The sequence below is a fragment of the Phycodurus eques genome, chromosome 18 (assembly GCF_024500275.1).
Source record: "Phycodurus eques isolate BA_2022a chromosome 18, UOR_Pequ_1.1, whole genome shotgun sequence".
NCBI classification, from domain to species: Eukaryota; Metazoa; Chordata; class Actinopteri; order Syngnathiformes; family Syngnathidae; genus Phycodurus; species Phycodurus eques.
Genome location: NC_084542.1, coordinates 15,107,122 through 15,121,124, shown reverse-complemented (window position 1 = coordinate 15,121,124; position 14,003 = coordinate 15,107,122). Strand labels below are relative to the sequence as shown.

The 14,003-nt window shown below is 45.1% G+C and overlaps 1 protein-coding gene across 1 annotated transcript in view; it reads left to right on the top strand.

Annotated features, from left to right (window-relative positions):
• The window catches only part of LOC133417106 (A-kinase anchor protein 12-like), a 35,019-nt gene extending 23,705 nt beyond the window's left edge, over nucleotides 1-11,314 (top strand). Inside the window, 3 exon segments of the mRNA XM_061704607.1 lie at nucleotides 5,289-7,654; nucleotides 7,656-9,078; nucleotides 10,101-11,314. Coding sequence (XP_061560591.1) covers nucleotides 5,289-7,654; nucleotides 7,656-9,074 — 3,785 coding nt within the window. The 3' untranslated portion in view covers nucleotides 9,075-9,078; nucleotides 10,101-11,314.
• Nucleotides 11,315-14,003: the final 2,689 nt, after the last annotated feature.

The window sequence follows — 14,003 nt, the reverse complement described above, 5'->3', positions numbered from 1 at the left end:
GTCACCGCATTGATAGAAAGCTTCAGTGTCGCTCCAATGGGATTCGTAACAACTTCAAAAATACTGACAAGTCTGTCGCCATCTTATCGTCAGCCCTTCCTTTATATGATAAGCAAAGGTGCGAAGTAAGTCGCGTCGTGTGGCAAAAGTCAAGCAACTCAAGTCCAATCCCCGCCGAAGTCAGGCTTGGGTCGAGCAAGTACGGAATGTATGTAACCACTGTGTTACCCAATTGTCTAATACTTTTTATTAAATGCGTAAGGTTACGTTTACGTTTGATCAGCTATCAGGGATCTCCACTGTGAAGCTAACGTAGTTTACCTGTCTTTGCAGGTTTTAGAGTGACGGCAAACCTTGCGTGTTGCCGTTGTCTTTTTCACCATTTTATAAAAAAAGAAAAAAACACAATCCTTGAATCATAATTTCATAATCCTCGGCGCTTCATCCTTGATACTTGCTTATTGAGATGACCTCTGCACTCCGCATCATAGCTACAAGGTTTGCGCAAACCACACAAGGTATAACGTTTCTTTTCAAAAGCAAAACAAACGCCACCAGGCGCACAATCTTGAAAGTGCGAGACTTGTCATGTGGTTCACTAGTCATCAAGTTTTAGCCAAGCAAGTCCCGATTTCTAAAATTGGCAAAGTCAAGTCACTTGACTTGAGTCCCCCTCCTCTGTTGATAACAAGCCTTGCATGAATATAGTTTTAATAGTGCACTCGACAGCAGTCAGCCCAATTGCATCAGTGAAACCGAAACCAAGTCGATATTCGAAAGGTGTCGAAAAAGGAGAGATAAGGTCGATGCGTATCCGGAGGACTTTTCGGCTCACAGACGGCACTTGATTACAATTACTGTTATCACCCGTTTGGGCAGCGGAGCACTCGTGAATTCACACATTCCTCATGGGGACAATGCGCAAGATTACAGATCACGACTGCGGCGCTGTTTACCTGAGCTTTTATCTGCATTCCTGCTCGTCTGTCTCCACCTCACCTTCGCCGCCACCTCCACCTCACACAAAGGCGGAATTAAATGCGTCTGTACTGATGTCATTGAGAAGGGCTCCTTAGCATTTACATGGGGCGGTCGCCACCTTGAAACCCCCCACCGACAGCACCGTTCTCGGCTTGGCTTTTGGCCACTTGGTTGAAACGTTGTCCTTTCCTTCTGAAGACGAGTCGGCCAACTCAGTTTTGAATCGCAAATTTCAAGCGGGCTGGTCTTTTTGGCCTGCGTTATACAGTAGAAGTACGAAGAGCGAATGGCAGCTTCCAACCATCAAAGGTGGGGGACTTGAGTCACGTGACTCGAATCAGTCAGACTTAAGTCGCCGATTTTAGAACTTGGGACTCGCTATGCTAAAACTTGGCTATAATTTGGTATTCATGACACCCAACTGGACTAAAGTCTGGTACGCACATAAAGATAATCGGGCTATTTAAACGCCAGATCATCTCGTGTTTTATAAGATTATCATGTGATCTGAGGTGTATTAAGAGAGAATTTGTCATGACTTTGTGAATTGTGACGTGAAACGGAACGGAACGTAGCCGATCCAGAAGCGACCTGACAAAGGAACAAGGAGGTGAGCGTACATAAAAGCAAACATGTCCGACCCGTGTTACGAGCAAAATAACGCCATCGATTTGCTTAATTTGTGAACTCACCTCTAGCTCACTCGGTAGACTATAAGGTCCGCTTTCACGCTATCTCCAATTTCTTTTGATTTGTTTGAGATTTTTCCATTAAAAAAAACAAATAAATAAATAGCCCCAAGACCACCATCTAGTATGTTCTTCATTTTTGTTAGATCGTGTTTGATCACGTGAAATTTCTGTCTTGGATGACGAGATTCTAGATCGGTGGTGGAGCAGAATCTTTGTGTGTGTGTGTGTGTGTGTGTGTGTGTGTGCGTGTGGTAAACTGTGTTGAGAATATCAGAACACACCACACACGGTATGATCAAAACTCTTAAATGTACACTGTATATTGCATATATACGGCCTTTATTGTTGTTTTTTTTGGTTTAGGTCCATATGAAACACTTCAAGTGAAAACTTTGTTTTTGTCTTTATTCAATAGAAGCATTGAAAACATCACCACGCAGACAAGAGTGGCTTCACAAACGCAGGGAGAAAGAGAAATGTTACGGTCCGTCACTTTTCAGCCCATCTGTGCCAGTATGTCTTTTGGGGAGACAGCATGGGTATTAAGGTCAGAAAAGGAGACGTTGCGTGTCAGAGGGATTTGGGTGGGGGGGACTTTTCCATGCAGTTTGATCACATACAATAGTTTGATTCTTACTTATAAAAAGGGGTCACTTCCTTGAAAGAGTGCACGATGATGAGCTGCAGTCAGGCCGGGGCGGAAGTGCAGTAGAGGGTGGGTGGATGTGCTCGCAAAGGTGGAAGGGAGGAGGAGGAGGGGGGGGCGGGGGGCGGGGCTCATTGAGAACAGCTGAAGAAAGGAGGGGAGGGGGTGTAAGAGGGATGCAGGGGTGGTCCCACCGTGACATGTGTGTCTGCCTGTTGAAATGTGTGTGAGGCGGCCCGCTTGGCACACACAGGCTACGGAGCAGCGGCGCAGCAACTCTGACCGCAGAGTGTGAGACAAGTGAAGGGACACTGACAATTATTCATTCATTTTTTGAAAGACTTTATTGTGACTTTGTTTCTATTTTTGTTTGATTTTTGGGGGTGTGTTTTTTTTCCCCCATTAAAAAAAACCCAACAACAACAGGATTTTTGGGGACTTTCACAAATGCTTGGAACAATTACGTTAACAGGTAAGCTCAAATGATTTTATATTTATCAAATACGTAAGTAACATGTTTATTTAATGATGTTATTTTGTTTTATGTAAACGCTATTGTTACATTTGTCCCAAATTGTGCTGGTGTCTCCTTACATGAATGAGTATCACTGAGGGCATCGTCGTCCTGAGGGTGTGGTTGGATAGTAGTGTGTGTTTAGGGTCGTTTTCCTACTGCGGTGTAGTTCCATTTCACATTTTAACACGAAAACTCAAATAACATTGCCGCATAGCTTCCATTTTTGTTCATTTCCTGTGCATCGGTGGTTCTCCTCATACAACATCCATCCCAGCGTGCACATCCTCCTAGTGACCCAGTGGGCTGCGCTCCCAAGTTTTTTCTTGGGGTGGAACTTGGGAAAAGACTCTCCACATAAGTAACGGCTGCCTGGATGATCTCAAAAAAGAGCAACATTTGCTTTATATCAAATAGTGATGCGCAGAGGTTTTCTTTCCCAAGCTTTTTTAGCTCAAGTCACAGGCCGGGTCAACGTCCGTCTTCTTGTCCTGTGAAGCATTTCATTAGATTAGAGTGGGATCATAGTTCCCAGTGGGGTTGTTTGGCTTAAGCCACAAAGAGCAGAGGGTCGCGGGGGGTCTGGTGTAAGAGAGGGTCGCGTGAAATTCATCCCAGTGCTGATTCTTGCAGAGGTCTGTCTCAACTGTGAGTGATATATGCTCTACTTGGGTGGCACAAATGCAGTTTCTGATTTATTATAGTGGATGAGATGAGGACCCCCACCCACCTCCTCCCAAAGTGGCGCCTCGAAGACACTCCGACCACACCTTAGATAAAGAGTGTGTGAGGCAGGGGGGGGGGGGGGGCGGGTTTGTCAGTTTTGGGGGGGGGACAGGGATGTGAGAGCTGAGTTGGCCTCTTTTTTTTTTCTCTACTTAACTGACTTCTTTTGTTTGCATAGCTGCTGCTGCTCCAGACGAATCATCCTAATAGGGATTTGCATGCATTTGGGAGAAGTTGGTAAACAAGTGGCAGCTTCCCTCTGATAGCTCATCAGAAGTGGGCCAGAGTTACGACCGCTTTATTTGCGACGTGTGCGCCACTATGACTAGTTTCCCCGTTCGTACATCTCAATATTCGAATCTGACCCCAAAATGTGCTAATGCTTTTCATTGGATGCCAACCCTGCTGAAATAAGTTGGAAGTTGTTGTTTTTTTTTACCTCCAGGCTACCCCAACCACACCCCACTCCACCCCCACCTGCCTCCTCCAAAAGAAAAAGAACCCGTCCATCCACCTCCTCGACCCCCTGCAGCCTCACCCCAGAAACGTTCTTTGTGGTACAGTCGTTATTTAAAGCACACACCGACGCCCCCGCCCTCAGCCCAAATCAAATCAGTCCAGCGGTGTTGTGTGTGCCTGTAAAATAAAACTAAAAAAAAACTGAGATCAAAAAGCCAGCAGAGATGCCAGCAGTGTGTTAAATCCACATGGTTGCTGCTTTTATGATCTGTGTAGATACACATGGCTTCATCTGGCAAGTCTGACCCAGACTTTTACAACTTCACTTAAAGGGAGCCGGCGGTTGAATTTGTGTGTTTGCTGATGAACACGATTCGAAGCGACGGCCACCCGTGAGGGACCCCGTGTCCCTGTCGATGGCACAACGCCGCCCGGGCGCGACTTTATTCTGTCAATATGCTGGCTCTTGATTGATTTCCTCAGAAAAGTTTGTGACCACAGCCCCCCCCTTCTCCTCGTTTTCAGAGGCCACAGCAAGGGTTCGAGGGCTATTGTATTGTGCCTTGAAGGAGGCAGGTCCCCATCTATTCCGCTGTGTTGGAATGTGGGTCAAGGGGACTTAAAGAGGGCGGGTGTAAGCCTCACATTGTTTGCTGTTAGAAATGTAAAATGCAGTTTAGCTGAGCTAAATGAGAAACTGTTTAGAACAACCTGGAATAACATAGCACGTATTCCTTGTTGGGACAAATGCATACATGGTATTTAGGCGTGTCCTCGCTAAAAATATCAAATTATTATTTCCTCGAAACATCTAAATGTATTGTTTCACATCAAAACTAAAATATCCAAAGAATGCACAGAGGCTATAGTTTGGATTGTGGCCATGTTTCCAATTTTTTTTTTGTGTGGAACAAGCCAGTAGGTTGGAACTACCTTGCTTTCCCACGTTTGGTTTCTTTAGAATCGCAATTTCAGTTGAAATACAGTAATGGCTGCTTTGCTTGTTAAAGATAGAATAAGAAAAACAATATCGTAGTTCCCACAGTGTTTCTTGAAAGGGGGTGTGAATGTGTGTAATCGGGAAATGTGATATCTACAAATTAGACATTTGTGAGTCCCAGTGTATCGGGTGACTGTTGTGAGGACTGGGAGTGGTAAAGCAAAAACAGTAGAAAATGGACGCCGCATTTTACTATATAAATGAATAGTTTGTCTGAAACCTGATGTTGATTTTGTGTCCTGTTTTTTTGTCATTTCCTCATCCTTTCAGTTGGCCAGCCAGATGGTGTGTCCGTGGCTCAGAAGGAGGACACCTCAGAGACCATGGACACCATCGCGGATGAGCAGGCTCCTCAGGTGAATGGTGAGAAAGTGGAGAAGGAGTCTCCCGACGGCAATGAAATCACTCCCGCTGAGGAGAAGGCAGCGGAGGAGAAGCCCAACGAGACAGGGGAAGTGGGCTTCAAGAAGATCTTCCGCTTTGTGGGCTTTAAGTTCACCCTGAAGAAGGACAAGAGTGAGGAGAAAGAACCTGTGAAGCTGCTGACGGTGAGAGATAAGGATGGAGAGGTGGTCAACGGAATCGATGAACCTGTAAAGGACGAGGCCGCAACTGCGGAAGAGAACAGCGCCACTGAAGAGAAAGAGGGCAAAACAGAGGCACCCAACACTGAGGCTGAAGTCACTAAAGATGCCAACAATGCTGAAACCCCCGATGGTTCTGTTGATGCTGCCAAAACCTCCGATGAAGCAGTCAAAGAGGAAGGAGCTGAGAAAGAGGGCGAGGCCAGTTCACCACCCCAGGAGGCTGCGTTGTCCCCCTTCAGGAAGCTATTTAGTACAGGCCTCTTCTCTAATCTGCGAAAGAAATCCAGCATTAAGAGGACAAAAGAGGAGGACGACAAGGAGGTAGCCGGTGAGGACGAAGCTGCTAAAACGGAGGAGGGGGAAGATAACCCAGAGGCGGAGCAAGAAACCAAGGAGGAAGCACCGACAACTCTAGAGAAAGAAAAAGCCGAAGAGGAGGCCCCAGCATCACCTGAAGAGGCTAAACCTGAGCCAAGCTTGGAGTCTGAGGTCACCACTGGTAGCCCTACTGCCACTTCTGATGAGACAAAGCCAGAAGAGGAAAAAGCAGAAGAAGAGAAGGCTCCAGCAGAGGTAACCTCGGATTCTGAACTTGTGGGTTCACAAGAGAAGGTGAAGCCCCAAGGAAGCCCCCTGAAAAAGCTTTTCACTGGTGCTGGATTGAAGAAACGCTCTACTAAGAACAAGAAGAGCAAGAAAGATACTGAGGCCAAACTGACAGAGTCTGGGGAGCAAGCAGCAGAACTTCAGTCCTCCACTGAGTCCACGGAAGCGGCAAAATCAGACAGTGGACCTTCATCCCCAGAAAAATCTGGAGAACATGCTGTTGAAGCAGAGGTGCTCCAGGCTGACTCCACAAAAGAAGCCGAAGGTGAAGCTGTCTCCGATGGAGAGAAGAAAAAAGAAGGAATCGTCACCTGGTCTTCCTTCAAGAAACTAGTGACGCCCAAGAAGCGTGTGAAACGATCTTCTGAGAGCGATGATGAGGTCACAAGTGAGAAAGCAGCAAAGTCAGCAACCTTGTCGTCTTCTGAGAGTGCTCCATTAGCGGATAGGGGTGTAGAGGAGGAAACTAAAGAGGACAAACCCTCTGAGGACGAAAGTAAGACTGATAACGCTGAAGAGAAGCTGGTCAGCAGCACAGAGGAGCCCAAAAAGAAAATGGACACTTCTGTCTCCTGGGAAGCTCTGATGTGTATGGGAGGACCCAAAAAGAGGACTCGGAAGACTTCTGATTCTGATGACGAGGAAACCAAGATTGAAGAGGAAAGTCGTGCACCAGCTGCAGAAGAGGAGGAGAAAACTGAAGCGTCTGCGGTGAACACTCAAAGTGGCGAAGGTGAAGGGGAAGGTGCTTCCTCCCCAGAACCTCTGAGCAGCTCACCTGAGAGGGAGTCTGCCTGGGACACTCTGAAACGCATGGTTATGCCAAAGAGTAAGGCCAAAGATGAGGAGAAGGCAGAGGAAATTGCAGAACAGGTCCAGCCAGAAAGCGAAGCACCAAAGGATGAGTCGTCATTCTCTTTGAGAAAGTTCTTCCCTGGTCTCAGAAAGAAAAAGCCTGAAAAACAATCCTCCAATGAAAGCGAGGAGGACTCTGACACCCCAGCTGTGGTTCCTCTCTCGGAGTATGACGCACAACACGAGGTTGTCCAGGAGGAACCGGCAGAGGTACCTGCGAACACAGCTCAAGTGTCCTCTGACGAGAGAGCCCCTTCGTGGATCGCAGCCATGGTGGAGCAAGGCGATGACCAGCATGATCAGCTGAGCGACATCACTGAAGAAGCAGAGAATGTCGCTACGCCCAAGTCTGTTGACACTGACAATGCGGAGGATGACACTGAGGAGCACGTTGGTCTGCCCCCAAAATCTGCAGAACGGAGGTTATCCATGGCTGAAGTTGCTCAAACTCCTCCCTCAGAAACCACCACCAGTGATCCCAAGGAACCCAAGTGTGAAAATGCACAAGTGGTCATGGCAGCAATTAAGGCTGAACTCAGTGAAGTTCCACCAATGACAACTGTGATCTGTGAAGATGCACCAGGTTTTTGCAGCAATTGTTTCAGAAGAATCTGAACCACCTTTGGAACATGCTGATTCTCAGACTAACCGCTTCCTGCAGCCACACGCCCATGATGAGGCAGTGGCCACTTGCACCGGCCTGGGAAGTGAGGAGATTGCTAAAATCGTTCTGGAGAAACCTGCAACGAAGATCACAGAGTTTGTTTCTGTGGTCACTGATGCCCTCAGCACAGAGGTCTTGGTAAAAGAGGATTCCATGAAACTGGAGGAGGCCACTGTTACAGAAGATGCATTGTTGAGCGTCCAAGTCCAACAAGAGCGAAACACTGAGATAGATTGTGCCGAAAGCTCACAGAGTGAAGTGCTCGAAGTTCAAACCGCTGCGGCGAGCTGTGAACCCGACCTCCCGTGCGTTGGGATCGTCAACACTTTGCTGGAGCCACAACTTGTCGAGACCACCACCGGTGTGATCAACGACGCTTCGATCGATTCCATTACACCAACAGTTGAAACCCCCATGTTTTTACAGAACAGCGAAGTCACTGAGCCAAGTGTGAAAACAAACAAGGAACAAGACCTTGCCTGTGAAGTCGTGAAACCAAGTGAGGAGGTTTGCGTCATCGCAGAATCCGTTGTCCTCGTCAGCCCGCCCTGTGTGGACCAAGTGGCAACCTCCAACATGTCTGAGCCAGAGGACACCGCGGATACCAGTGCTGATAATGAGGAATCGGGTCAAATTGAGGCCCAGAGCGTGGTCATCGCCCAGTCTGTCATTCAGGACGCTATGGATAAAGTTTCAGAACAGCCAAAAAAAAACGAAACCTCCGCTCCAATAACAGCGGTCCAGGCAGTGATGACCATGGAAAATGAAATGGAGATCGCTGTCATCACTGACACCCCTATCCCTATCACCAGTGAAAAACCACCAGAGAAGCCACTTTTTGTCACCACGGAATGCGGAACAGTGCCGATCGAGGTGGCAGTGAGCCTCGATGCGTCTGTGGCGGAAAACGGGAAATCCGAGGAAGGCTTGAAGAAAGCCGTGGAGGTAAACGTAAGTGAAGAATTTGTCATAGAGGAAGAAGTTGTTGAGATCCTTGGTGAGAGTCAGATGAACAACAAACTGGAGGCGGTGAAGGCGGAGCTGGAAGAAGAGGAGCCGCGAACCGAGGCGAAGGAGAGCCACGTGGCCGCCCGGGTGGTTCTGAACACCGCGCAGGAGGTCGAGGAGGAGTTGGTCCAAGAGGAGACGGTTGAAGAGTTCAGCAGCAACAGCCCCGCGGACGGCAAAGGAGACCGGCCCGCGAGCGATCAGTCAGAAAGTCTCCCGGCAGGGGACGGGACGCCGTCAAAGTGCGCCGAGGTGATGGCGCAGGTGATGGAGGTGATCGAGGAAGCGGTGAAGGAAATCCAGCCCGCGTCCACAGAAATCACACCGGCATCGTGAGCAGGTGAGATGAAATAAAAAAAGTCCTTTGTTAGCTGATCAAACGAGTTTCTCATGTGTGTTTTTTTTTTTTTATAAACATCAATGGGTTCTACTTTTATTAGATGAGTTTTTTTTTTGGGGGGGGGGGCGCTCCTGCCAGATGAAGCAGCTTTTGTTCAGGCACCGAGTTACCAGGGAACCTTTGATGTCAAAGTAGGAATGCTGTTGTTGACCCCTTTTTGTCGGCCGGGGTCTTAAAGGGAAGTGGTGTGTGAGGGGGGGGGGGGGGGGGGGGAGATGAACTTGTGCTGAAAGACTGATTATGACCCCTCCCTTTCTTTTCCATCAACCTTCCTCCCTCTATCTCAGTCTCTTGGAGTCTGCATTTTCTTCCATTAAAGTGCGCATCCTTTCTGGTTTGGAGAATTATTGCTTTGATATGCTGAACACTGGGCGCATGTTGTTGTTGTTGTTTTATTGTCTTCAATGTCTCGTGTTATTAAATGTGCTGTAGTTTATTTAAGGAGAGGTGGCGTAGTGAATGTAGCTGCATAAAGAGCGTAAGTGGAAATCAGGGACGGGGCGAGGCAAATCTGTTTTTTTATTTGCTGAAAAACTCACCGATTTGCTGTTTTGTTTTGTTTTCTTGCTCAGGTCAAAGCAACAAAAACATTTTTTGGGCTCCATCTTGTGGCATGTGAAATGAATTGAGAAGTTTCATTTCAGCAAAAGTAATGTTTTGCTGACATCCTGTGACATCACAGGCAATTCCAGTGCAGCGTTCATCTTTTGGGGGTATCAATTAGTCGCTGGTTTTCACTGCGACAGTCGCATTCAACACAAAGGGCTTTGGACGGAAGTTATTTGATGTTGTTTATCGGATATAACTTCATGAAGTTATGAGGTGGAAATCGGGGCAGGAGAGGGCACGTCTTTGTTAAAATAACCTAACAACAACTGTAATTCGGTCTTGCCTTTATACTGTGAATATCATTTTTTTTTTTTTTTGCACGTCACTGACATCACTGCTCGCTCCCCCACTAGATGAGGATGCAGAAGCGTTGCCTGGGAGACCAGGACGAGAGTGACGACAAGGAAGAAACAGAGGACGCTCGGTTACGACTACCCGCTGACACGCCCGGGACTGGGCTCCGCCCCTTCCTGCCCTGACAGAGACTAAGTCACCGAGCTTCCTGTCCACCACCCATACACCCCCCACCTGCCACCTCCCTGCATCAAGCAGTGCGCCCCCCTACTCTGTCTCCACGACGATGCAAGCAAGTGGATGAGTGTTTACCCGTGTGCGTGTGCGTGTGTGTGTGTGTGTGTGTGTGTCTCATGGTGTATAGGTGTGAGAGAATATCAGAAGGTAAACAGATTGTATATTGTATTTATATTGCGAGTATTCCGCCAGTCACCTTTTATTTTTTTTCATGTTGAGCCCTATTTTTTATTTGGTTTAAAGATTATTTTTTAAAAATGCAAGAAGCAACAAGACCTTCCCAAAGCTATTTGTTGCATACGGCGGGCTGGGGTGGGTGGGTGGATATTGTTGTCATTTAAATATTTACAGCCATGGTACAAACTGTGATTCCTACTGTTAGTAAGACAAAAATTGGAGCATATCCCCTCACCTTTCATGTATATGTATATTTAAAAAAAAAAAAAAAAAAAATAAGATGCCTAATTTACTGTGAAAAAAATCTTGTCGCTCATTATCTCGTCATAACACAATAAAATACTATTATAGCAGCCTCACTTCATCATGTGGTAGATAAAAAAAAAAAAAATTAAACTTGGAGCTTATAGGTAGTGGATTAATTAATGAATTCAAGCTACTTTTGAACACCAATCCTAGAGTCTGAAAGTTGATTCATACATTTTGTTCCTCTTCAATAAATGTGCTTAAGATGAATCAATGGCTGACACCAGCAAGCTTTGTGACCAAATGAGACAAACATTAATCAATACTTGCTTTTTGTGTACATAAATATCCCAGCCCACACTTGTTTTAGCCCTCTCACTCAGCTTTGACTTCACTGTGAGCCTGCTAACATTTGTACAGATGATGTGTATACGCTTGTATGTACTGACAAAGCTTCTTCTGATAACAACTAATATACTTCATTCTCCGTAATATTCACATAAGCATGATTTGAAACTGTCTTTTGTATTTTCCAGGCTGTAAATAGTACGGATACGCAAACGTGTCTATATTTCATTCAATAAAGTTTCGAGGGTTAGGGGGAGAAAAAAAAGTGTGCTTTTTTTGTGTTTTCATTCATGGACGCGACACAATATTTCCTGCGCCACCGAACAGGAGATACGAGTTTTTTGGAGATATGAGCCATCGTTCAGCCAATTTTTGCTTTGACTTGCGAGCGCAAAGGAGACGCGAGTGCTGTCTCCATTCCCAATTGAAATTTAATCTCAGACTAATCATAAAACAAAGAGAATTACGCTTTGTGTATTTAAAACACATCTCCTCTGCTATCGTAACGCTAACAGATGGGAAACGCCATAGCACGGGCCCAACTACACACACACACATTCAGGAGACAAACAATTCAACAATACTCGCATGCATATATTGTTTATCCTCTGCAAAGAACAACTAACGTTACTACTGCCATGCTGAGAGCGGCTCCACGTACAGTGTATACGGATGCCTGTCTTATACTGCCCCCAGGTGGCCAAGGTGCGCACACCAGAACCAACGGCACAATGTGCATTAGGCACGCGCGCACATAGACTCCAAGTGATGTTCAAGCGCCTGCCCTTTTAATTGACTCAATTGATTGTGTTAACAGTAATAAATACACAGTTACGATACAGTTAAATATATAACACAGTTCTTTTTCTTATATAATAGGAATACATTTGATTGGTGCCCTTTTTTTCGCTTGCGCACCTGCCTCCATCAATATCTGTGCACCTACCTATCCTGCGGCACTCCTGATGATCTATCTCCCACAGTGCACCGTTTTGTTTTTGTTTTTAAAAGTTTAGCTGTATTATGGGATACGGTAAGGGTTGATGGCTGTCCAGATGTGCGCTTCGTCTCAAATAAAAGTAGGGATTTGGCGTCACCCTGTGGCAGAAATTGAAACGTCCGTAAGGCATTTATTTTCAAGGGTAATGTTGGAAGAATTTGAAATGAGATTACATTTTTCTGGGTTTAGAGTTTGTGCTATATTTACGGTTTAGTTAAATCACTTTTTTTAAGTTTATGGATCAGCGTTCAGTCTATATCCCCTTTGAACAGCTGGGGGATCACCGTTATGTTTTCTTTTCTTGAAACATAGTATATACCAACTGACCACAACATTATATATGAAAAAATACTTCTTAGTTTTTCGGATAAACCGAAACAGTGAATAATTTTGGGGGATAAACCACTTTTTTTAATTGAAAAGAATGGCTCCAAAAAATACTTTTTTTTTTTTTCAGATTGCATTTTTTTTTTTTTGACAAGCAAAAATAAATCGACTGACGATTATATTAATATTAAGTACTGTAATTTATTTCCATCAATTATTGTAAATCGACTACAATTTTATTCGTGTAATATGTAATTGCTGCTTTTTCAAACGGCTATATGTTTAAATGGATATTCAGACTTTACGTTTGTGAATAAATGAAATGCAATGTATTGTTGTCCTAAAGTGTAGCACTTCATCATAATTGTCTCTTATAGTTGTACTGTAGTTGTCTATACTGAATGGAATACAGTTGACAAGTTGCATAGTATCCAACCCTGTAACTGAATCTAAAAGAGGAAATTCATCACAGCAGCAGCATCACTTTCAGCATTTTTGTTTTTGTATTATTTATTTCCGTGAATTAAATTTTTCTGGCATGTGCATTATGTGCAGCCACACACATTTTTCTGGCCACGTGCTTCAAATGAATACTAAAAATGCAATGTCCACAGTCAACGTTTGTCTGGGGGATTTGCGCCCCCTTGTGGCGTTGCCCGATATAGCGGAGATGCCTTTTCAAGCTCAAATGAATTAAAACCCACTTGAGGTCAAGCATGTCCCAGCCCAGGAACGTTTAACTGGCCTCGGTGTCATAAGCATCAACCACACGTGTAGCAATGGAGCCCAAATAAAGGCCAGAAGGCAACATTTTTTAAATAATAGAATAATATCACAATGCCCTCGCATGTGGTCAGTGATGACAAGGCACTCCACAAACAGACTCCGTTCAAGTTTAAATGTTCCTTTAACTCTTTCATCTTTGCTGACGTCACAACCGGCCCACACTCGGAGTTACAGATATTACTCAAACACACTATAAAGCCAATAGTAATGCAATAAGGGTTATTTTTTCCCCCCATTCGTGCAATGCAATATTTGTTCACTGAATTCTCTTTGTTTTCTTCATTAAAATCATACTTTGCTGTTGCTGTATTGTAAAATATGAGGTCCACTCCAGTGTGTTTTTCATCAGGATGTGCGTATGTGTTTACAAATATAATTTTGTTCATCTATGTCAGCAATGTCCCATGAAAGGGAGAACATTGAAATGTTCTTCTATTCGATGACAGAAGGTGCAAGTAACCTGTTGCCATTCATACATCATAACAGCTAGTCTAGTTTAACGGGCCCGGATTTCAAATTGAGGTGAGAATCATCTTTTTTTCTTTTTCTTTCAGTATTTTTGTTTGGTGGTGTCCTGTGAGATTTTTTTCATATGTAAAATGAGTGACTTGGATGCGTTATTAGGATTCCCGTATGGTTTGAAGGGAGGACACGCCTTGCTCCAATATTACTGGTTCCAGGACACGCACTGCTGCACTCTGATTGGCTGTTGTATTCCTGTAGAACTCGCCCTACTGTTTTGTAGACCCGAAAAGACAATTTAATATGTATTCCACGTACCCTAACTGTTAATGTGACTGTTGTTAATTAATACTGTTACTACTGCTACGAATACTGTTAA